This window comes from Equus quagga, chromosome 5, assembly GCF_021613505.1.
Source record: "Equus quagga isolate Etosha38 chromosome 5, UCLA_HA_Equagga_1.0, whole genome shotgun sequence".
Lineage (NCBI taxonomy): Eukaryota > Metazoa > Chordata > Mammalia > Perissodactyla > Equidae > Equus > Equus quagga.
The window spans coordinates 119,091,201-119,115,498 of NC_060271.1; the positions used below are offsets into that span (position 1 = coordinate 119,091,201).

At 54.1% G+C, this 24,298-nt stretch overlaps 1 protein-coding gene across 2 annotated transcripts in view; it reads left to right on the forward strand.

Moving 5' to 3' along the window:
- The window catches only part of ADCY3 (adenylate cyclase 3), an 87,717-nt gene that overhangs the window by 57,641 nt on the left and 5,778 nt on the right, over positions 1–24,298 (forward strand). For both annotated transcript variants that reach the window (XM_046661465.1, XM_046661466.1), the window contains exons 4-16: positions 6,732–6,862; positions 7,411–7,522; positions 7,694–7,821; positions 9,060–9,218; positions 10,128–10,305; positions 14,705–14,833; positions 16,562–16,704; positions 16,859–17,020; positions 18,709–18,796; positions 19,660–19,776; positions 21,637–21,896; positions 22,183–22,242; positions 23,753–23,834. In XM_046661465.1, the coding sequence (XP_046517421.1) occupies positions 6,732–6,862; positions 7,411–7,522; positions 7,694–7,821; positions 9,060–9,218; positions 10,128–10,305; positions 14,705–14,833; positions 16,562–16,704; positions 16,859–17,020; positions 18,709–18,796; positions 19,660–19,776; positions 21,637–21,896; positions 22,183–22,242; positions 23,753–23,834 (1,749 nt within the window). The remainder of the gene's footprint in view (positions 1–6,731; positions 6,863–7,410; positions 7,523–7,693; positions 7,822–9,059; positions 9,219–10,127; positions 10,306–14,704; positions 14,834–16,561; positions 16,705–16,858; positions 17,021–18,708; positions 18,797–19,659; positions 19,777–21,636; positions 21,897–22,182; positions 22,243–23,752; positions 23,835–24,298) is intronic.

A 24,298-nucleotide genomic window follows, 5' to 3' on the forward strand; every position in this document is an offset into this window, starting at 1 on the left:
GAATCTCACTGCTGTCTTGTCCTCTGGCTTTGGGTTTCAAGTGTTCTGCTCCTTTCTTGTCCCCGAGTCCTGGGTGGAGGGTCCTGCCTCCTGCTCAGACATGACGTTGGAGGCAGGGCTCTCCAGCAGCGACCTGGGGAGGCAGGATCTTGCTCTGGGCGCACAGCTCAGCCTTGCTCCCACTCAACCACAGCTGGCCTTCCCCCTCGGTTTCCTTTCCTTCAAATCCTTCTCCTCAGGTGCTCCTCAAGTGGTGCTTCCAAACTGTGATGCAGGCGTGAGTGGCCTGAGGGTCCTTGAGCTGCATGGGGGCCAGAGGGTCTGCGTGGGGTGAGCCCCTGGTGATGCCAAGGACACTGCTCTGTGGGCCAGACTCTGGGTCATGAGGCCTAAGGTCCTGCAGGTGGGCTCAGCTGAACCAGGGGACCCCCTGAGCCCAGGCGTCCAGGGACTCAGCTGCAGGTTTTTGCACCTCTGGGTAGCAGCGTGAGTGATGCCGAGCGCACCGACTTAACCACACACTCTTGGGCCCCTTGCAGTCAGTTGGGCAGAGGCTCATTGCACATGCGCTATTGGGGAGGTCCAGCATGTACCCGCTCTGGGCAAGCCCCCCTGGAACTGCCGCAGCTGGACTGTGTCGCAGCTTTGGGGTGACCCAGAACCTCAGGGCCCTCACCTTTGGCCCCACTGGTCACTTCCAGAGTCCACTGTCAGTCCCTGAGGCAGGGCCTTGCAGCATCATTCCTTTCTCCTCCCCTCAGCCTGAGAGGAGGGGACGGGGCCGACGCTCAGGGAGGGCATGCCCTGCCCAGGGTCTGCGGGTGTAGAGCCAGGATTGAACCCAGGCCTCTGCCTCCAGGCCACCCCAGCAGCACCCTCCTCCTTCTCTTCCCTGCTGACCATCAGGAGGCATTCTGGCCCCTGCCGCTGGCCCCGCCTGCTCTCCCTGGTGCCTAGGGCTGGTCGGGCCTGCCGCCCAGGCCACTATGCTGAGGCACCCACAGAGGTCTCAGCTGGGTCTTCTTCTGCAAGGGGGACCTGCTTCAGGGGTGGCCGGCCAGATCTCCCCACTCAACGGCACAAGGACTGGGGCCCACAGAAGCGTCCTGAGAAGGGTTTCCAGGGCAGCACTGTCAGGTCCTTACTAGGTAAGCTTTGGGCACTTGTTCCTTCATGTTCATGGCAGAACAGTGTCCACTACAGAGGGAGAATTGCTGTGTGCAAAACATGTCCTTTGGTCAAGAGGAACCCCCCACCCTGTTCCATCAGTCGGGGAGCCCTGATTCTAGTTCTGGCTCTGCCACTGACTCTGAGGAACCTGGGATGAACCACTTCATGCCTCCATGCCTCGGGTTGGTCACCTGCAAAATAGAGGCAATATTACATTTATGAAAGTATAGGGTAGACAGGAAAGTTTTAGCGAAGAAGAGACATTTTGATATTGGTCAGTGGTGTCCATTTGCCTGGTGAGGTGCTATGTTCATGAGAATAGCAGAAAGAAGCCAGCCCAGGGTGGTGGTTCCGTCATCTGACTCCGTAAGAGGGCCACCGCCGCCTCCACCTCCCGTCGTGCTGTGGGGCTGTGATCTCCTCTTGGCTTCCTACCTGGCCGTCAGTCTCCTTCCTCGGGTTGCAGCCAAGCAGAGGTGGGCGTCTGGAGCCCGCCCAGTGGCCTTGCACGGATCTCCTTTTCTAGAAAACTGTGCGGTCACAGCTGAAGACAACAGGATGTTTTGTGTTTATTTCCAGTTTAAAAAGTATTTTAAAAAAGCAGCAGCAGCAGCATAATAACCGTAGAGCGTTTTGAAAGATGTTTAAGGTTTTCTCTTAATTCCATCCCCCAAATTAAATTCCCCTTTGCTCTTTTGCACGTACTCTTCTGCCTTTCTTCAGAGGCGCAGGGGCCCAGCATCACTTTCACAGAATACAGTCTCACGTCCTGCTCTTCTCTCTTGTCGTTTTCTGGTGGCTGCAGTTTGCATCAACATCAGTTTTAGGGTTGCATAATCTCCCATCCAGTGGATGTGTCACAATTTAACTAGCCACTCGCTGGGCATTTGGGCTGCGTGTAGCTTTTCCACAACTGTAAGTGATGCTGCCATGACGTTCTTCTTGCACATGTCTCTTTTTGCTTCTTTTGGATTATTTCTGTTGGATAAATTCCCAGAAAAGCCATTAATGGGTCAGAGGCTTGGAACATTTTATGACTCCTGAAACCTATAGCAAATGCTATTTTAGGAAGAGCAGGCTCTGCCTCTGTGCTGGGGACAGCCAGCCACGTCCCTCAGCACTGGGACCCTGCGTAGGCTGCTCTGGGTGGCCCCTGTTCTGTCACCCCTAGTGCCCCCTGTGGGGCCCACCAGCCAAGAGTGCCTGGATCCCAGCCTCCTTCCTTCCCCAAGAACACGTGTCGGGTGTGGAGTCTTTAACCTGGTCCCTGAGAATGGATTCAGGAATCTTCTATGTGTGTATGAGCATTTTTCTGGAAGAGCCATAGCCAACATTACACACTCTTAAAAGGGGCCAGGATCCAGGAAAAGGTTTAGAATCTCTAAGATATAAGGGCGAACAAGGTCAGCACCAGTAGAGACGCCAATAAAGTTAGTGTAATGAGGAGGGACGAGCACACCTGGGCAGGGGCTGGGGGCTTTCTGGAGAGGTGGTGTGTCAGGTGGGTGTTGAAGGGCGTGGGTGGAGGTGGGTGAGGAGGGGCTTGTCTACACTGGAGGGGCCGCAGAGAGGAGCAGGGGGAGATGGGACCAGAAAGGCAGTTGGGTGCCACAGTGAGGAGGGCCTCGGGTGCCGTGAGAAGTGTGGCGGGTGGGGAGCCATCCGAGGGTGCTGGACGTGGGTGTCACACGGCTTAGAGGAAGGTCAGAGGCCACGTGGAAGGTGGGTTGAGAGGAGGAGTTGCAGAGCCTGGCACCAGGGAGACCCACTGAGAGGCTGTCACAGAAATCCTGGGGTTGAGACGTGGACCTGGCCCTGGAAGACAGCGGGCAGGGGAGGGCGGCCCCTCTTTCACTGCCCACTCAGCCACTTTCCTTCCTTGGACCCCCACCTGCTAGAATGTTCTTTCCTGTCAAGTCCCTTGGCAGCTGCCTGTTTTGCTCTTTTCTCCTTTGTCCAATTCTGTTTGTCTTTTCTTCTGAGTATGCCTACTTACTATTTAAAACCTGTTTTATCAGAATGACTTAAGGTGGACTCTGCCTGCTTAACCTCCTGAGGTCAACTGTCAGCTTTCCATAAACCACAGGAGTAAATTGGCAGCCTCAGTTTACAACCACGGTTTCTTTCCTGTTATTTTCAAAATTGACATAGCATGATTTTCTGCTTTCAGAATTCATATAGGCATTTGGCAAAAGTTGCAGAAATGTTTAATGCAAAAAGTGAACATGCCCCATGTCCCGCCCCCAGCGGTGAGCTCTCGGCCTCCTCACTGATCTGACTTCCGAGGCCCCTATGTTTTGGGTGTCAGGGTGACACCAACTTTGCACATGTATTGCTGCTTTTATCCAGCCTTGAGTGACAGTCTTGGAGCCTGGGCTGTGCTAGGAGGGGCTAGTGGGCCACCCCTGAGGAGGCCCGGATTGTCTTCAGGGAAACTGGGCCTGTGGCCAGGGGCCTGGAGAACCTCACAGGACTGGATTGGATTCTGATGTCCCCAGCATTCCAGAGGAGCCTGGAGAGGCGTTTCTGGAGGACGAGGTTCTGAGGAGGAGTCTGAGAGGGCAGTACGGGCTGGACCGTGCAGGCTCTGGCTGCCTGGGCTGCAGCAGGCAGGCTGGCAGGGAGACAGCACAGTGTCGTGACTTCCCTAATCCTTGGTGGCCTCACACTCCTGGTGGCCTCCTCCCCAGCCGGCAGGCCCTCGCCTCCTCACACGTCTGCCTCTTCCTCACCTTAGCATGCGCCCTGGAAAAGGACCGAGGCTTGTATGGAAGGCAGGATCCTTCTTTGTGCCTCTCATCATCCCGCCTGGACTGGACAGAGCTCATGAGCCCAGGCTGAGTGACCAGAAGGGTCTTCTGCTCATCCTGGACATCCCACTCGCACTCTTAGGCCATAAACCTGTGGCCAGCTTCGAAGCCCAGAGGAAGTTTAGGCCTTGTCTTTCGGTGACACCTGCTGTCTCAACGCCCTCAGTAACACTCCACATCAAGTGACACAGGAATAGCTAAAATCTCTTGAGCACTTACTCTGTGCAGGTGCTGTTCTAGGTGCTTCACGGCGATGACTCACCTAGTCCCGGTTTTACCGACAAGGACACTGAGGCACAGGGAAGTTTAGTAACTGCCTGAGTCACACAGTAAGTGAGTGGCAGGCAGGGATCTGAGCCAGGCTGTCGGGCCCAGAGGCCCAGCTCTTAACCACCACCCGCTCTGGTCCCTGCCAGCCTGCACGCACCAGGGCCGCGCACTCAGGGTGGGCTGGGACCCCCGGGATTCCTGCCACAGGCTCACTGCTGCCTCTTGATGCCCCTTCTCCTGCTCAGGACTCCAGCAGCTCCTCCGCCACCCTCAGGAGCCAGCAGGGCCTCGGTCTCTGGCTTTTCTTGAAAATCCTCCTGGAGGCTCCCCTTCTTCCCAGGCTGAGAGCTTTTGCACAGTGCCTGGGTTTGCTGGGTTCTGGGAGAAGGCTGAAGCTCCCCTCCCAACACGGGGTGGGGACGGGTGTGTGCCAGGGGCGGAGGTCCCAGCACGGCCCCGGGAGAGCCGGGTGCTGCTGCCTGGGCTCAGATGGAGCCAGGGCAGGGCGCACTGCAGTTATTTTGGGTCTCATTCCTGAGCCGTAATGATGCCCAGGTAACTCGTGTGACTGGCACTCTGGACACAGCATTCCTGGACTTCCCGAGCCCCACCCACCTCGCTCCTTCCCTTCCAGCAGGCGACCCCTGCAACACTGGGCAGATCACCAGAACTGTGTCACCACGGGGTCAAAGGCCATGCCCTCCAGCCACATCTCTTGTGCCCCTGCTCTCACTGTCCCCCCCTGCACCCCCACCTCTCTCAGGCCAACCTCACTTCTAGCTCCCTCGCCCCATGGCCTCAGTCTAGTCACCTCCTCACCATTAGCACAGTTCTCTTGCCCCTCCACCCTTTGTGATTTCCATCCTGCAAACCTCAGCTCGAGGTTCCTCCCCGTCATCCCTCACCAGGCACTGTCATCACCGGCCTCCCCTCCTGGGGCAGGGGCAGTGTTCTTTCCTGAGAAGGCGCCCTGCCTGGGTTTCTCCTCCTCTGACTTCACCAGCTGGCACCTTCTTCTCTCAGTGTCTCCTCCTGTTTCCTGCTGCTTAGTCCCACCCTCGGCCTCAGCCGCAGGCGCAGCCCCCAGCCTCCCGGGCACCTGCCTGCAGGGCATCCCTGCATGGAGGCCTCACCGCCTCACACTCAGCGTCCCAACCACACACCCACCTTTGCCCTCGCCTCTCTCTCCTCTCTTCCCTATTTCAGAGACTGGCACCTTCCACCCAGAGGCCCAAGCCACGGTCCCTTACCCCCACGCACAGGCAGTTACCACGTGTGTGGGTCCTGCTTGTCCCGTGTCTCACAGCCGCTCTTGCTCAGCCCAGCTCTGCCTGGATCCCGCAGGAGCCCCCCGTCTCCCTCCGCGCCCCGTCTGCGAGATCTCCCTAACACACACGCCCTGTCACGTCACACCCCTGCCTGGGCCCTCAGTCGTTAACGCAGCTTTGAGGAAGCATTCAGATTCCTGGCCTGGCACACCAGCCCCTTCAAGAGGCAAACCAGATGGAAAGGGCCAGATAGTGAGTTTTTTGGCTCTGCAGCCACATGGTCTCTGTCACAGCTGTGCTCATCTCTGCCACTGGAGCAAGAAAACAGCTATGGATGATACATCAACAGGTCAGCGTGGCTGGGCCAGTAAGGCTGCTTCTGTGAAAACAGGCAGCAGCCAGATTTGGCCCATGGGTGGCAGTTTGCTGACCCCTGATCTAAACTGTGTCTAACCCTCGAGCCGCACTTACTGCTGTTTCCGCCTCCACCGAAACACTTGCAGGTCCCCGAACCTGGTGTAATCATGTGTACACTCCCTCTGACAGGATGCTCTCGGCATCTCTGTCGTCAAGACTCAGCCCAGCATCACTTCCAGGAAGTCCTCCTGATTGCCCCCACGCCCCTACACACACACACCCCTCCTTCTTTCTCAGTCGTCTGCTCCCCCTTGCTTGTCTTGGTGTGATCGCACTGCGCTGTGGTGAGCGGGAGGGGAGGGGAGAGGCTCACTGGTCTCTGTAGCATTAGCACCTAGCGCTGCACCTGGCACGTAGTAGGTCTTCAGTCAAGTTGACTGAAGTCTCCGGTGATTATTCTGTGCAGGCTGGGGTGGGTGACTCGAAGCCCTGCCCTCAAGGGCATGCAGAGCAGGCACAGGAGACAGTGGGCCACGTAGGAACTGTCCCGCTTCCTGTGGCATCGAGGGTGCGCGGAGGCACAGAGCCAAGCGTGGGTTTCTTCACGGGTCTCACTCCTGTCAGGGTTCTGGAGCTCAGGTCACTACCCCGAGCCTGCTCAGTGCAAGAAGCCTGGCCTCTTGCACTGTCCTGTCCTGGGCCTCTGGCTGCTTCCCGGTGTGGGTGTGCACTGGAAGGCCTCTGGAAGGTCACCTGGCTCCTGGCTGACATCTGTCGCCAGGATCAGGGTATTTCTTCCCAGGAGAATCCGCACCTGCCGCTGCCTTCCCCACTACCTCTCTCCTCCCTCCCACAGGAGAACCTTATGCTTTCCATCCTGCCCAAGCACGTGGCCGACGAGATGCTAAAGGACATGAAGAAGGACGAGAGCCAGAAGGACCAGCAGCAGTTCAACACCATGTACATGTACCGCCATGAGAACGTCAGGTGTGCTGGCCCACGGGCTGGGGCTCTGAGAGCAGGACAGCGGTGGGGGCTTTGTGGGGTTGGCTGAGCACTGTGGGGTTCGAGAGTCTTTCCCTGGGGGCTAGAAGCAAGGCCATCCCCACAGTGTGAGCCTCCTTCTGCGGGAGCGGCCTTTTTGACAGACATTGGGGCTGAGACATGCTTTAGGCTGTGTGGTCTAGCCGCATCATTGTACAGATGTCGCCCAAGTCGGGAGGTGACATCTGTGAGGTCACCTGGCCATTCAGCCCTGGGGTTAAAAGCCGTGCTCCTTCCAGGAAGGATGTGTTCATCCTGGGTGCAGGAGTGAGCAGCAGGGGGTTCTGGAGAGCGAGGCCCCTTAGAGAGCAAGGTAACCATCAGAGCTCCAAGTTCACCCTGGAAGTGCCAGGGTCTCACTGCTTTGGGACTTGAGGAAGGTCCTCCTCCTGCCGTGGTCCTGGCTGCCTGTGGGTTGGGAGCAGGAGCTGGCGGTGGAATCAGGTGTGCCATCGGGAGCATCACGCCTGTGGCCATCCCTCCTCTTGCAGCATCCTCTTTGCGGACATCGTGGGCTTCACCCAGCTGTCGTCTGCCTGCAGTGCCCAGGAGCTCGTGAAACTGCTCAACGAGCTCTTTGCCCGCTTCGACAAGCTGGCAGCCGTAAGTGCCCCACCCCCCGCCTGGCTTTCGAGATGGGGGGGCCACCCTCATGGCCTGTTCCTGTCCTGCCGGCTCCCACGGTTTCTTCCTGCCTGTCCTTCCTCTGCTTTCTTTGCCACTCCTCCAGTCGAGGAGGAACTCGGGACCACAGTTTATGCCCTGCCCTTTCAGAAATACCACCAGCTGCGGATTAAGATCCTGGGCGACTGTTACTACTGCATCTGTGGCCTGCCGGACTACCGGGAGGACCACGCTGTCTGCTCCATCCTCATGGGGCTCGCCATGGTGGAGGCCATCTCGTGAGTGGGTGCCTCTGGGAGGGAGGGGGCTCTGGGCCCGTGGGAGGAGCAGGCCTTCCATGCTGCTCTGTCATGGCAGGCCTGGAACCCCCAAGGCCCTCATGGAGGGACCACACAGGCGTGTAATGTGGGATGTAGCGTTGGTTGGTAGGTGGCTTGGTCCCTGGCTCTGGGAAGTCGGGCTGTGGCTTCCCTTCCTCACCGCTGAGGGAAGTGCGACATTTCTAGTGTCTGACGGATGCTTTCCCAGCCTTGGTCCGCACTGTTTTTTCTGCTGGAAGTTGCAGTTGTCTTGCAGTTCATCCCGCCACCTCACATTCGCTTGGATTTTCCCCTCAGGTGTCCCCCCCAATCTCTTCTCTCAGTGTTTTCTCACCATGACCCCCCAAGACAGATAGGTTCAGGGGTCCCCATGCCCACTTCTCAGATTAGAAAGTCAGTGCAGCAATAAGGTGACTCTGCCAAGGTCACGAGATGAATGGGGCGGCAGAGATGGGAGCCCTGACCTCTGAGCTCTCTGGGAGCTGTGGGGATGGTAGACTGCCTCCCCCCTGCATCCCCATTGCTGCCACTGCTGCAGGTGGGCTGGGACCCTGGAGGACCCAAGAGGGTCCCTGCTGTTGACTCAGGGCCTCTGGTGGGCCCTGGGTGATATCACACCCCTGAGTGGGAAGGGAAGTTCCTCGCTGAGGCATCTCCTCCCACAGCATGGAGCCCAGGATGTGGGACATGCACTTGGCCATCACCTCTGAGGCTGTGGTTTTGCATTTTTACCATCTCCCAGGTTAAAGCTACCTCCAGTATTGGCCTGGAGACAAATGCTGCCTTTCCCCTGGGGGCGGGGGGCTAGTTCAAGATTAGAGACTCTCCCCTCTACTCCCGTCACCATCGGGCAAAGTTCTGAATTTCACGTCTGTCTCTTCCTGGAGTCCTCAAGCGAGCCGTCCCCTCTGTGCCTGCAGCACCTGGCACACGCTGGGCGCTCAGTGAACAGCAGCTGCACAAGTGAATGAACGGGCAGTTGCAGGAGAGCCACTGGAGGTGCCTCAGGAGGAGGGCTGGGGCAGCGCCCCTCTGAGAGACTCAGCTCAGAGGCCGGCTGAGAGCTGTGGGGCACCCAGTGGGCCCCTTGGCCCAGAGGGGAAGGGAGCCTGCGTGGAATTCCTCCTGCGCGGGGAGGGGCTGCCACTGTGCTGTGGGCCACACCCGGACCCCTCCTTTCTCTGTGTGCCTGGCAGGTACGTGCGGGAGAAGACGAAGACTGGGGTGGACATGCGTGTGGGGGTGCACACGGGCACTGTGCTGGGGGGCGTCCTGGGCCAGAAGCGCTGGCAGTACGACGTGTGGTCCACTGACGTCACTGTGGCCAACAAGATGGAGGCTGGCGGCATCCCTGGGTGAGCGAGTGTTCCCTCCCAGTGGGCACACGTGGGGGCCAAGGGCGGGGACGGTCCCTTCCATCCCTCAGGGCAGTGGCTGGGACCAGGGACAAGAGGCCTTAGTGAAGGGCCCCCTTCCCACCCAGGAGCAGCGTTCCTCCTCGAGGTGCCCCTGCCTTGGCCGGAGGTGGGCTGCGGCCCCTCCTGCCCGGGCCTCTGCAGCAGACTGGCCTTTCGCCCCCTTTACCCACCTGTGGGGCCGCCGGGGCTCTGATGTCGTCACAGTTGCAGCTACTTCACTAAACCAAGTGTCCCCAGAGAGCATCATTACTAGTGACAACCAGAGCAGCAGGCCCGAGGCAGCGGTGCAGCCACAACGCACCTGCACATCTGGCTTGAGCTCCATATAGAATCGGCCAGTCGGGAGGGCGGGGCAGGCCCTGCCCTCAGGGTGACTGAGACAGTGCAACCTTCCCACCTGGGCCAGGGAGCTTCCCTCAAAGGCAGTCACAGTCTCCTCCCTCCGTGGTGACTCCCCAGAAATGGGTTTATTGCCCCAGCCAGCAGGTGCTGCAGCTGAGAATCGTGCAGGGCGGGTAATGATCCGACCTTAGACTTTGGAGTTCAGAGCAGACTTCTGAATTCCTTGTCTCATTTAATACTCTCATCAGCCCATGAGGACAAAATTTTATTCCTGTCTTGTGGACTTAACACTGAGGCGCAGAGAGGGGCAGGTGCCGCCCTGCCCACACAGCTCCTTAGTGCCAGGACCTCCTGTCACCGCTCCTGGGAGCAGCACCTCTCCCTGCCCCATGTCCCCAGGAGACACAGGCCGAGCAGCAGCCTGGTCCGGCAGTGCCCGCTGATGTCCGCGGGCGTGGGCTGAGGGCCCCGGCCGGTGCTGAGGCCCCTCCCGCTGCAATGCAGGCGCGTGCACATCTCCCAGAACACCATGGACTGCCTGAAAGGAGAGTTTGACGTGGAGCCAGGCGACGGGGGCAGCCGCTGCGATTACCTAGAAGAGAAGGGCATCGAAACCTACCTCATCATCGCGTCCAAGCCAGAAGTGAAGAAAACAGCCACCCAAAATGGCCTCAACGGCTCGGTGAGTCCCCCACACGCTCCCTGGACGAGGGGGATGGGAAGGCAGGGATGACTGAAGGAGAGCCTGTGGAGAGTTGGCGGGACTTGAAGAAGGCCAAGTGTGAGAGGTGAGGTGTGGGTTGGCATAAAAGTGATTCTGAGTCCCGTTGAGCAGGAAGCTAATGGTACCAGCCTTTCTGAGTAGAAGCCACCAGCAGCTAGGGCAGAAACTGATCCCTGTACCTCTCGTCCTCTGATGAATCTGGAAATCATTTTATTTCTTGTCATCTACCACTTCAAGACCCCACCAGTCACGAGAATCTAACAGTTAACTCCTTAAGACTTTGGTGTCTTAGGGATGGCGTGTCGTTAGGACCGTCCCATGGCTGAGGCTTGGCCTGGCTATGAAAGCAAAGCCCATGGGGCCAGCCCTGTGGCCCAGTGGTTAAGTTCGTGCGTTCCGCTTCAGCGGCCCAGGGTTTTGCCGGTTTGGATCCTGGGTGCAGACATCGCACCGCTCATAAGCCACACTGAGGTGGCATCCCACGTGCCACAACTAGAAGGACCCACAGCTAAAAATATACAACTATGTACTGGGGGGATTTGGGGAGAAAAAGAAAAAGAAAAAAAGATTGGCAACAGTTGTTAGCTCAGCTGCCAATCTTAAAAAAAAAAAAAGCAAAGCCCACCCTGGTGGGGCTTCAGGGGCTGTAAATGAAGAGGTGACTCCTGACAAAGTTTGTAAGAAAACTAGACGCCTTCTCCCCTCAGTCAAACACATAAACAGAAGGTGCATCTGTTTGACCAATCTAATCATGACCACTGCTTATCGAGGACTTCTCTGCATCCATTCTTTCACTTAATCCTTGAGACAACCTGTGAGAACGGGGCTGTCGTCATACCCACTGGACAGAGGAGGAAACAGGCCCAGAACCTTGCACAAGCTGCAGGTTGAGCAGATCTAGCTAGTTGAGCAGATCTAGCAGGTGCAGAGCCAGACCTGAAACCACAGCCCGTGCCCCCAACCTGCCGGCCACATCGCCTCCCAGATGTCTCTGGGTCCCTCCCTGTGCGGGAGGTCGCAGGAACTCGGCACCGGCAGGAATGCATGGCTGGGTACGGCATGGTCTCACTCCCGAGTACTTCACTGTCCCACTGGGTGCTGAGCGTTACAGCAAAGGACGGTTGAGTATTCTGTGCTGAGTGTAAAGTCTGAGCTACAGTAAATGTCTGAAGAAAAGTAGGAAGCTGTCTGTCAGAAAGTTAGGAAATATCAGCACGGAAAGTAGAGCCCATGAATTGAGACTTGACCTGGCCACAAAGGTAATGAGTCATCCCTGTTTTTAAAGTGCTACATGCAGAACTTCACGTGTTCGTAGGACGAGTTAAAAATGTGTCTTCTAAGCTGTTCTACAAGACAGTAATTGACAATAATTTAAGAAATCAGCTACCTTTGGGAAGTTATAGGAAATTTATAATGACTGGCATACAAAATTTTTAATAAATTGAAAAATGCTGTTCCTGTAAACAATTACCCACACATTTGCTTTCACTAGGGACCACCGTAAAGCAGTCAAATATACATGTTCTTGTGACAACACTCATTCTTGCTCTAATCTTGTACTTTATTTTGCTTATTTATTTTATTTAATAAACTCTCGCATGGCGCGTAATTTGAATCAAGGGTTGTTCTCAGCACCTGACAGCCCTGTGAGGGTTACGGGAAGGAACTGAGGCACAGGGAGCCTCGGCAGCACTGTCTCTATGAAGCTGTTGTGCCTGGGTCGTTATTTGGTTTTCAAATCAGAGACATGTTGAGTTCATGGGTGCATAGCTTAAAATATGAGCACTGAAGCTCTGGGCGAGTTGGACCGGGGTCTGTGCTCCGTGCCGCTGGGCCCCGTCGCTCGGATGGCGCCTGCACAGGACAGGAGCAGAGGCCATAGTCATCAAATGACTTGAAGTCAGACTTGGTTTCCTTCTTAAATGCTCCATCAGACAAATGAGTCAGCACCACTTCTCCTGGAAACGTGGGCGGTGTTCTCTTTTCAAGACTTCTTTCACTGACATTTTGAGGCAATCCAGGTTTTCAATATTTTTGTCAAGTTGACTTTTAACCGTTTCTTAGTGCCGCTCCTTGAAAACATCAATTCCTTGGGGTGGAAATGCTGGGTTACAGGTTCTGTACATTGAAGTTTAACCCGTGTGCCTGCTCACTCACCTTCTGCCACCCTCCCTGTGCCCGAGCTGGCTCTCAGCTAACTTGTATCTTCCTTCATTTGGGAGATGAGGCCGTGATATCTCACCGTTGTCATCTCATTTCTTTAGTTGCTAGTAAGGCTGGGCCCTGGTTGTGAGCCCGGGTTGCATCTTCATACCTGACCTTGGAGGGCTTCTTCCCCTGTCTGATTTGTAGGAGCTCTTTGTTTATGAGAGAAATGAACTCTTTGTCCTATGACATTCATCAGATATCTGTCGGGCACCCGCCGCCTGCCCAGCACATGCTGCTCCCTCCCAGGGGATGTAAATGTTAGCTGCTGTGGGCTATGCCGGTTATCTTCACGGCAAGGCTGCGCTGCAGCCGTCAGCCCCAGGGTGCGTGGATCCATAAACAGCTGATCACAACGATCATGAGCTTGTGTGATGAGCTCCACAGCTGTTTAGGAGGGCTCCACCTCAGGGTGTGCCTGGATGAGGCCTTGTTAACACCTCAGCAAATCTGCTCAACAGTCCCTGAGACAGAGTAATAATGCATGAAGCTTGGGGGAAATAATGCATGGAGACGGGAGTGAGAAGGGGACGGGAGTGAGAAGGGGACGGCAGTGAGAAGGGGACAGCGTGAGGAGCGTGAGGAGCGCTGAGAGCCGCCTCACTGGGGTCCCAGGAGCAAGCACAGTTCCATCTGCAGAAACCCCTCCCCGAGGCTTACTTAGCTGAGTAAGTGCAGAGGAGGGGAGTGGGAGGAGAATTACCACCAGGAGCCCCTTCCAAGATGTTAAAAAGCTTCCGCGACATCGCCCACCTCTACTAACCTTGTCGTCTGTCTCCCCCAGGCTCACTGTTTTACATTTCCCTGCTCTCAGCCGGTAGCCACGTGTAAATCTCTGTCTGTCTGCAGGGCAGGCCGCCCAGAAGTAGCGAGTCCAAGGCCAGGCACCAGATCTTCCCCTCCGCTCTGACCTCTTCTGTCTTCCTCATCAGTCGTCAGGGGCAACTCCATTCTTTCAACTGCTCAGACCAAAAACTTGGAAGATATCCTTGAGCCCTCTCTACAATCCATGAGCAAATTCTGTTGACTCTTCCTACAAGATAGAGCTCCAGTCGTCCCTTCTCACACCCTCACAGCTACTGTCCCCATCTGAGCCACTGTCATCTCAGGCCTGGACGCCCTATGATAGTCTGCCTACCAGTCATCCTGCCTCTGTCCTTGCCCCACCGCCCTCTTTCTCAACACTGTAGTCAGAGTGATCCTGCTAAATTATTAAGTGAAATCACGTCACTCCCTTGCTCAGAACCCTCCATTGGTCTCCTGTCTTACTCAGAGGAAAAATCAAAGTCCTACAGAGGTCAGGAAGACCCTGTATGGTCAGGTCCCTACCACTCTGTCCCCTTTCATTCACTCTGCCCCAGCAGCACTGGCCCCTGGCTACTGCTCAGATACTCCAGGTGCACACCTGCTCCAGGGCCTTTGCAATGGCCGTTCCCTCTTCCTGGAATCCCCATCCACAGAGAGCTGCATGATTTGCTCCTCCAGGTCTTTGTGGAAATGTCATCCTCATAGTGACACCTCCCCTGACCTCCTCTTTACAGTCATACTCCCCAGCAATCCCTGTGTCCCCTTCTTACTTTTTCTCCAGAGCACTTACTCTCTTCTTAGGTACTGTTTGTTTTGCTTACTTACTTTGCTGCCGTCTGCCTTTCTTCACTAGAATGTAAGCTCTCAAGATCAGAACACTGTCAGTATCCCCAGGGGTTAGAGCTCTTCCTGTCACATAGCTGGTACTCAGTAAATAGTCAGTAAATGAATGAATGAACTGTTCCTCTGTGTTACAGTGTTTAACTAATTCTGTCAAGGAAAAATATTAATCATTGGGGAAACTCGTTTATGGAATTTATTCAGACTTTTGGAAGGCATTTGACAGGGCTCTACAGCAAAAAAGACCTCTGTGAATCACTGTCATTGACTTATTGTTTTAGAAATAGGAGTTGGAACAATTGGGTCTTTCTCTGATTAAAATAAATTTTAATAGTGGAAATTACTCCTAGACAATTACAGCATTTAAAAAGTAATGTTCTAGAGGAGGAATCGAATAGTGAAATTTCTAAGTCGATGGGGCTTCTAAACTCTGGTGGAAGATTCCAGACTAACAGTAGACCACTCCTAGGCTGGGGTCCCTGATGGCCACTCCTTTCTGCTGCAGGCCCTCCCAAATGGAGCACCAACTTCCTCAAAGCCCAGCTCCCCTGCCCTCATTGAGACCAAGGAACCCAATGGGAGTGTCCACACCAGCGGTTCCACATCTGAGGAGCCCGAAGAGCAAGATGCCCAGGTATGTGCAGGGCTGAGGGCCAGGCTGTGGGCAGGGGACCGGGAGGCAAAAGTTGCTGTAGCAAGAGTCCTGTACTGAGAGTAAGAGACCTGGCCAGTAGCCCAGGCTCGGCTGTCTTTCAGCAGTGGACTCTTGGTCAGATCACATGCACACACACGCACACACACACACACCTGACCCCACGTCCTCCTCATCAGTTACATGGGGTGGGGGTGGTTTAGGTCAAAATAGACGCTTGCCTCTGAGGCCTTGTCTGGCTCTGATGTCCTAGAATCCTGTAGATCTGAGGGCAGTGAGGACATCCATGGAAAATTCTATAGGATCTGTGACCGTTTTGGAAGTGAGGCTTCAGGACTGGGTCACCTGTCTGGCTGGGTCCAAACTCCACAAGTCTCATGCAAAGATAGGGGGTTTCCAAAGGAATTACATGCTGCCTCCGAGGACAGGGTCTCTCTTGGGAGAATGTCCAGAATCTGTCCATTGCTAAAGAGCTCCCTGCGTCTGCTCACTGATGAAGGCGAATGCTCTGGAACAGGAATCTCTGCCTTGTCGGGGTTGCTGTGAGCGGAGGCAGCATGGCCGTCTCCCTGTGAGGGACACAGAAGACTTGCCCCGGTGCCTTTGGGTCAGGTGCTGGGGACAAGGAGGCAGACGGGGCTAAAAGTAAATTGTGATTTTCTTGAGCACCACAACATTCAGTAACTTGTCCCGATTGTGATTTTTTTTGATAGAAAGTGGAAACACAGACTGGATGTAACTCACTCACAAGAATGACAGAGTTTTATAGCAAGCAGCCTGTGGTTTTTCCTGTCCTCACAATTAGCCGGCGTAACACTGCTCCAGGCTGTGCTTCAGGGACAGAGGTTCCTGGTGCTGGAACAGACCATCCGCACCATTTTACATGGGAGGAAAATGCGGCTGGAGGAACTTGAATTATATGGGGTCAAAGTGTCAACCAGGGGCACATCTGAGCTTAAGCGTGAGCTATCTTGATTCTGGCTTCCAGATATACTCTTGGACCCATACAGACAGCTCTGAGGAGCCCAGTCTTAATTATTATTTGGACTGATGCTTGTGTGATCACGGTCTGGATTCATATTTATGGAGTTGATCCTTTTCCTTTGTGACTGGGAATAAATATGGAAGTGGGTAGCCTAGCCCCCCCACCCCACTAGCGACAAGGACATTGCTTTCTCTCCCATCGCTTTCTCCCTCAGGTCTTCCTCTCCAAATGGATGAGATGTGAGCTCCTTTAAGAGTTCCCTTAAGCCCTTAGGGTTGGGGGTCAGTCACATCCCTGAGGATGCCATGTGTATGGCTGTGTGACACCCCCATCCTCGTAGCAGGAGGTGCCAGCACAGCACAGACCCAGCAGTGGTCTCAGACCCCCAGGTCTCTGGCTTGGGAGCCAGGTGGCTGTTCCCCCGCAATGCTGCCATTAGTGGGCGATCACTGCAGAACTTCCTTTAGAGCCCACAGGGCCTGAGACCCAGAATTGCAGGGAAACCAGGAAGGACTGTGGCTTTGGGTCCAGAACCCCCGCCCCAAGCAGGATGGAGCCTTCTGGGAGCACTGGGAAGACTTTTCCCAGAAGATGGTTTTGACAGCCAGGGGCTAGTCCTGGTGCATGCGATCTCTTTTTTCCTCTTCCTCCTCCTGCCCCGTCTTTCCCCGACCCCGACCCCCGCTCCATCTCACCGGCCCCCAACTCTGCCCGCTGCCCTGTAGGCTGACAACCCCTCCTTCCCCAATCCTCGCCGGAGGCTGCGCCTTCAGGACCTGGCCGATCGAGTGGTGGGTGCCTCTGAGGACGAGCATGAACTCAACCAGCTGCTCAGTGAGGCGCTGCTCGAGCGCGAGTCTGCCCAGGTGTAAGTGGCCCGCAGCCTCCCGCCTGCTGCCCTCAGCTCCACCTTATCAGGCCCTACTGGGGGAGCCAGGAAGTTAGTCACCTTAAATACAGCCCCTCCCTGCTAGGCCGAGGCAGAGGTGGCATGTGTTTCATGGGGCTTGTTTCCACTGCAGAGTGAAGAAGAGAAACACCTTTCTTCTATCCATGCGGTTCATGGACCCTGAGATGGAAACCCGCTACTCGGTGGAGAAGGAAAAGCAGAGTGGGGCTGCCTTCAGCTGCTCCTGCGTTGTCCTGCTCTGTGCGGCCCTGGTCGAGATACTCATTGACCCTTGGTGAGGGAGGGACAGTGGCAGGAGCCGGTCAGTGGCCAGGGGAGGATGAAAGGTGTTGAGCTTCCTAGACCAGAGGTGTGAGGGATGTGGGCGCCTCCACTGGAGCCAGACTGATGTAGGGGCACAGGCTTCATCTCTGCTCCTGACCTCCAACTGGAACAGCCCCAGGGCATGCTGGGACTGTACCCTGGACCCCTTCCTTCTCTCTGCCCCTGGGTTCTGGAATAGCATTGGCATCAAAATGGGGATCACTCTGGGGCTGAGAAAGCTAAGGGACAGGAGGGTCCAAGGGGATGGAGACCTTGGCTGGATGGCCGAGTGGTTCTGGGACAAGGAGATGGGGGATGGGGATACTCCTCAACCTCAGTCACGAAGGCTGATCCGGCTCCCTTTTTTGGCTCATCTTCATAAAGATAGATTTTAGGCTCTGGGTATAGCCTGATCCCCTCTCTCACAGCAGCAGGTCCTCTGGGGCAAGGTGGGTGTTCTGGAATCCTTGCCCCAACTGTTTAAGGACGGCTGCCACCCTTCCTCCCTCCCCATGGCCGATGAGCAGCTCACTCCTACTCAGGGATTGCCCATCAGAAAGGAGGGGCTGTGGAGCCCTGTCTGATTATAGTTCGGGGAACTTAAAGAGCCCTGGACTCAGTCACATGGTCCTAGGTTCTGGACACATCTCCCTTGTCTATTTGTTGTATGACCTTGGGCACATCACTAAGGGCTCCTGGAGTTATCAGTTTACTTGTCTGTAAAATGAGAATAATATCTGCCCTGCCCTAGCCAGCTCTCAGGATTATCGTAAGGATCAGATTCATTCACTTCACAGATGTTTACTATCTCCTTTGTGCCTGGGGCTGAGGTCTAGGAATATACAGTGAACACAACATGCCACATATCAAATAATCAAAATGTATGCAGACAGGGACAAGTGGCATGGATAAAAGTACAGCCTGGAAGGGAGGCGGGATGCTGGTGGCGAGTTTTGTTCTGTTTGCATTTTTATATAGGATGGTCAGAGCAGGCCTCACTGACAGGGAGATATCTCACTAAAGACCTGGAGGAGGAGGGGTAAGAAGTGACCGAGAATCAGGCACTGGATTTAGCAACATGGAGGTTTCTGGGGCTCCTGGCAAGAGCACTTTGAGTGGAGGGGTTGGGGTGAAACCAAATGGGAATGGCTGTGAGGATGGGAGAGAAGGATTTGGGGAGACCAGGTTTCCTGGAGTTAGTGAGGGAGCATGGACGCGGAAGGCCCTGGTCCCCTCCGTGCAGTCGTCAGAGGTAACTCAGCAGCCCTCGGCAGTAAGGGAGCTGCTCTGTTCGAGTCTCTCCTTTCGTCATGGCTGCATGGCGGAGTGCCCAGCCCTAAGAATCCCTTCCCAAGTTTTTACTGGACTCTGCCCAGGGCATCTACGAGCCTGCCCTTCCCTGGGAACTGTCCCAGTCAACAGTTACCACTGGGTAAGGTCGCATGTTCCCAGGCCCTGCACTCAGCTGGCAGCACCCTCACCCCCGAGTCAGGGCCTCTGTCCTGTCTGTACGGCAGGCAGTAATGCCTCCCGGGCAGCCATGGAACTTTCTGGGTACAGGCTCATGCCTTCTGTCTCCTTTCCTTTACTCTGCTGGCCACTCATCCAGGCTCACTACTCCCTCTGGTCCCCTCCCTAATTGTCTTCTCCCTGTTACAGGCTAATGACAAACTATGTGACCTTTGTGGTTGGGGAGGTTCTGCTTCTGGTCCTGACAATCTGCTCGCTGGCTGCTATCTTTCCCCGGGTAAGAGGCACTCTTCCTTTTGGTTCAGAAGCCTCTGGAAGCCAGCATCACTCCCTGTGAAAGTGGGTTTGATGGAGTCATGTGGCCCATCAAATCCTATGCACAGACTGTCTTCTGTTAGGGCGGTTGGGCACTTACCCACTTATTCCACAGTCAGTCAGTCATTCGTGTCAGCTGAGCACCCACTCTGGGCTGGCTCTGGGGGGCTCTGACAGTGGAACGTGCCTGCATGAGGAAGCGAGAGTCTAGATAAACAGGAACCACTGTGAAAAGCAGTGGAGGCCCAGCTGGAAGGTGGGTTGGCCCTAATTATGGAAGGGCACTGAAAGCCAGACAAAGGGATTAAGACTTTCCCCTATAAGCACTGGGGTGCCAAGCAGTTTTTGACAGTATTACAAGGGAAAAACAGTGTTTTAGGAAAATCAATCGGGCAGGTAGCTTGCCAGATAACCTGGAGAATTTAGGTATAGTGACCCAGGAAAGGCAGGAGTAGCCAAGCAAAGATGGCTGGCCCTGAAAATTGTTCCCTGACATGGCCTCGCCGCTCGCAGACGGGGAGTGGGCTCCCGCCAGCTGGTGCTGCCCACAGCCTCCTGGGCTGGTCAGTGTCTGATCCTGGAAGGAGTCCGCTATGTGGGAGCCGTGCTCTCTCACAAACACCTCATGCAGGACTGACACACAGCACCAGGATTCCTGCCCTGTCCTCGGCCCTGCTGCACTCTCAGTTTTTGGTTGGCTCACACGCAAAGCACTACTTTTTAGGTTCCTGGGAAGTATGGGAGCAACCAGAGTCGTTAGCAGTCATGTTTATAGGAGGAAAGGCTGTGAGAAGTTCATTGCCCTTGAAATTCCATTCCTTCTAGGCCTTTCCTAAGAAGCTCGTGGCCTTCTCAACATGGATCGACCGGACCCGCTGGGCCAGGAACACCTGGGCCATGTTAGCCATCTTCATTTTGGTTATGGCCAACGTTGTGGACATGGTGAGCGCCTGCTGTCCTTGCTGAAGGGACGCCCCGCTCTCAGTGGAGAAAGGCTTCCACTGGCCAGCGTGGGCAGTTTGCCAACCAGTTCCTCCACCATTAGACACGGGTTTGGAGTGGCACTTGGGTTCTTAAATAGATCATCCTTGCCAAACGGAGGGGGTCTTCTCTCCAGGAAACCTGAGACTGACTTGCTTCCCCCAGCTCCTCGCTCTCCCAGAGTCCAAGAGCGCAACACTGAGGTCCTGTGCTAGGTGCTTCACATACATTGACTCATTTGATCTTTACAATAATCCCAAGAGGTCAGTATCATTATCTGCAGTTTCCTATAAAGAAACTAAGGCTCAGAGAGGATAAATCACTTGTTTTAGGTCACACAGCCAGGAAGTGACAGAGTCAAGGATTGATGCAGTTCTAAATCCCAGTCCTGCGTGTTCTTCTTCCATGTCTCACTGCTCAGGGGGCCCAGCACTCCTAAGCATTCTGCGTATCTTAAGTATTCGCTACAGTGTGGCTAGTGTCAGGTATCCATCAGGACCAGGCAGGTAAACCTGCTCCCCTAAAGGAGCTCTCCTGTTTGGCCTTCATCCATCTGAACAAGGCTAGACCTTCCTAGAGGGAGGTTACTGGGGAGAGAGGCTTCACGGAGCCCAAATGGCTGGGCTGCAGATAAAATCATCTCTTCTCTGCTCTCCTCAGTTCATGGAGAAGCTGCGGATTCCATGTAGGGGCTGCCAGATGCTTTCTTGGGGAGCACGGCCAGCAGTTGGAAGCCCAGATCTATTGAGTCAGAGCCACCAGTCATTTACTGAGCATTGAGTGCTTGGAGCTGTCGCTGACGCTCCCTGCTCGGTCGTCACAGCTCCCTCCAGTTTTGGTAGTACTATATATGCTCTCTTAAAGAGAGTCCTACTTTCTCCAAGTCTGATGTTATATTATTTGTTTTATTTTCTTTAACAATTTAAGCACAGAAAAAACAGCTCGGAGACTTACTCTGGCAGCAGCATAGGTGAAAAAGCCCTAGGGCAAACTCATCAAAAGTCCACCTGGAATGAGGAGTTAGGACCCCAAAAGCTGACATGCCCCTGGGTTACACGGTGCCCACAGCGCTGGAAAGAGAAGCCCTGGCCTCTTGCATGTCAGAACACACCTGAAGCCTAGAGCCCAGGTCTGGGAACACAGTGAAGGACACCTGGAGATCCTGTCACTGGTGGAGGGTGACAAACTAGGGAGGCCTGAAACCTTCACATGCTGACATCACATGCTGAGAATCTCCCCAAAGCAGACAAGCCCCAGTGGGTGGAAGTTAGAAAAAGTGGGTGATTCAGTTTATGGATGCACTTTCTATTGATGGCATCTGCCCAGCACCGGGACCGGTGACCAACCTCCAGAAATGGAAGTGTTTGAGCAGAGGCTGCTGCCATAGCAGTGACACCATGAGGGGTGGTTGGCTGCCTGGCCCCACGGCCCCTCCTTAAGCAACAGTGTGATGTGGGCAAGAGCATGTCAGATTTGAAACCTAAAGCCTAGACTCCTGGTTCTGGCTGTACTGCTTGCTAATTGTGCTACTTTGGCCAAGTGTGCCCCTCCGAGTTTTCTGTACAATGGTGGCCATACTAAAAATATTCAGAGAATTTTCATGACCATCAATGAGAGGATGGTAAAGCCCTTTGTGGGAATTACTAACTTGTGTATTATTATTCCTGAGTAAATGTTCCCATCTTTCTTGGTGTTTCCGAGGGAGCTGTGGGAAGGTGGGAAATGGCAGCTGAACGTACACTGCCGTGACACAGCCTTCTCTGACCAGTGTCTCCTGTTCCCTTGCACCCCATGTTCTCCCCCCACGGTCCTGGCCTCCAGCTTAGCTGTCTCCAGTACTACACTGGACCCAACAACAGCACCATGGGGATGGAGGTGGACGATGGCTGCGTGGAGAACCCCAAGTATTACAACTATGTCGCTGTGCTGTCTCTCATCGCCACCATCATGCTGGTGCAGGTCAGCCACATGGTGAAGCTCACACTCATGCTGCTCGTCACGGGTGCTGTGGCCGTCATCAACATCTATGCCTGGCGCCCCATCTTTGATGAATATGACCACAAACGTTTTCAGGAACATGAGTAAGATGAAGCCTGTTTGGGGATCTGTATAGTCTCCTTCCCCCCACCCCCAACTCCCTGTTTCAAGGTCATGGCCTGCATGAGGTGGCTTTGTCTTTAGAGCGCATCAAAGGTTTCTATGGGATTCAGGGTTCATGCTTTCTCAGACATGCCACTGGTGAGCTGTGATCCTGGGATAGATCCTTTGCAGCTTGATGAGTGGAAGATTGGGTTACCTCAGTGTTTGGCTGGGCTTCAGCCTCTTGTACTCAGAAGGGGCCTCACTGTGCTATTATCTGTCCAACAGATTGGTTGCCTTAGAGAAGATGCACGTGTTTTCCACCCCTGGGCTCAATGGCACTGACAGGTAAGGGTGACTGCTCTCCCCTCCTGGCCTGCACTGACAGCCCCTTTCTTCTAGAGACAGGGAATACCATGAGCCAAGCCCCTGGGCTCCCCCTTACAGAGGCATATGATGTGGGATGTTCAAGTTACAGAGGGTAGGATGTGTCTCTAGCAGGGCTGGGGCAGAGGTGGAACGATTTTAGTGTGACCCGGCCATCCTGAGTCAGAGAGAGGTGCTTGGAGGGCAGCAGCAGTGTGGTTCAGAGGGTGGGATAAAGAGCTGGGTCAAGGTGAAGAGAAGGAACTGCCAAAAGGCTGGTAGCTGCAATTAACTGGCTGGCAGGACAGACAGCAGAAAAAGGAGGAAAGAACGCTGATTCAAACCAGAAGACCTGGATTCTTGCCTGCCATACTGATCCTCTGTGCGGCCGCAGGCACGCTGGTTTCCAGATTTCCTCTTGAAAAGGATATTGGACTAGAAATTCTCCAAGATCTCTTCTAGCTCTTAGAGTTAGAATTTATGATTAGAATTTTATGATTCAGTGACTTGACTGGACCTTCAAATAAATTTTTAAAAAATTGATTACCTAACAGGAGATGGATAGAAGTCTTGAATAGATGCTTCACAAAAGAAATCTAAATGACCGCTAGTAAATGAAAGGCATTCAGGTAATTAAGGAAATGCAAATTAAGACCACAACGGAAGACCATTACACACCTACCAGCTTGGCAAGAATTAAGAATTCTCAATCAAATACAATAGTAACTCATACAGTTCTGATAGTATAAACTGGTACAACCACTTTAGAAAACCAATTGGAATTGTTCAGTAAAGTTGAAAATAGACCTGTGACCTGGCAGTTCCACTGCTCATATATACCTTAGAGAAATTCATGCGCAGGATATGTCCCAGGATATGTGTACATGAATGTTCAGAGTCACACTGTTTGTAACAGCCACATAAACACACAAACATCCAAAACAAAACAATCCAAATGACATCAATAGTAAATGAGTACATAAACTGTGGTATATTCATGCAACAAAATACTATACAATAATGAAAATAATTAACTATAGCTCCACACACAAATATGATGAAAGTTTTAAAAACGCATGGTGAAATTGTGCCCTAGTCCCATCACTGTGATGTTAGTCTCCTCTCTCCAAATTCCTGCATGGTTACAGCTACTTCTGTGGTCAGGGGATGCAGAGTTTATTAAACATCTGGGGAACAGCCTGATGTGGATTCCAAGTGCAGCCAGGAGGGGTCAGGGGTTGGCTGGCTGTTAGACAGGAGCCCAGTGATTTAAGAAAGCTTTCCTGCCCAGCAGGGTCCTCACTGCAGCTGTAGGGTGGCCTTTTTTGGTTAGGTGGGCAGGACTCGATGTGAAGATGCTTAAGGAGCTGGGCGAAGTTTCTGGGGCCTCAGGTGACAGGAAAGAGCACAACCCAGTGAGAGGGAATGAACTCCCTTCCTTCCAAGAGGGCAGCATGGGTGCTCTTTCAATTGCATTACTCATGCCCCACAGGCTCCCCCTGGTGCCTTCTAAGTACTCGATGACAGTGATGGTCTTCATCATGATGCTGAGCTTTTACTACTTCTCCCGCCACGTGAGTGCCTGCACACCCTCCTCTCCTCTCTCGCAACCTACCAGGGCCTCCTGGGAAGCAGTCCCAGAATCTGAGAACCCAAGTTCCTATGGAATGCTGGATCCCTTCACTCAACATGGCATGTGACCCTGGTCAAGCCACCCCTTATCCATTTTCTGGTTTCTTCCTTAGTAATACAAGGAGAACATTTCCTTACCTCTTCTTTCTGACTTCCTCATGCGGACGGAAGCATGGGGGGAGGGACTCAAAAGCCTGGATAAAATCTGTAGTCCCCAGGCCAGGGGCTCATGGATCTTCACTCACCCTGGCTCTGGAGGTCACTAACACACTGACCATGGAGCCAGAAAAGGAAAGAAGCAAATGAAGTTTTTGTTTGGTTAAAAGGAAAAAAAGAGGGGCAAGTATCCATGCAAGGACTTAGTGCTCCGTGTTAGCTCAAGTGCCACCCAGTGGTTTGCCAGGGG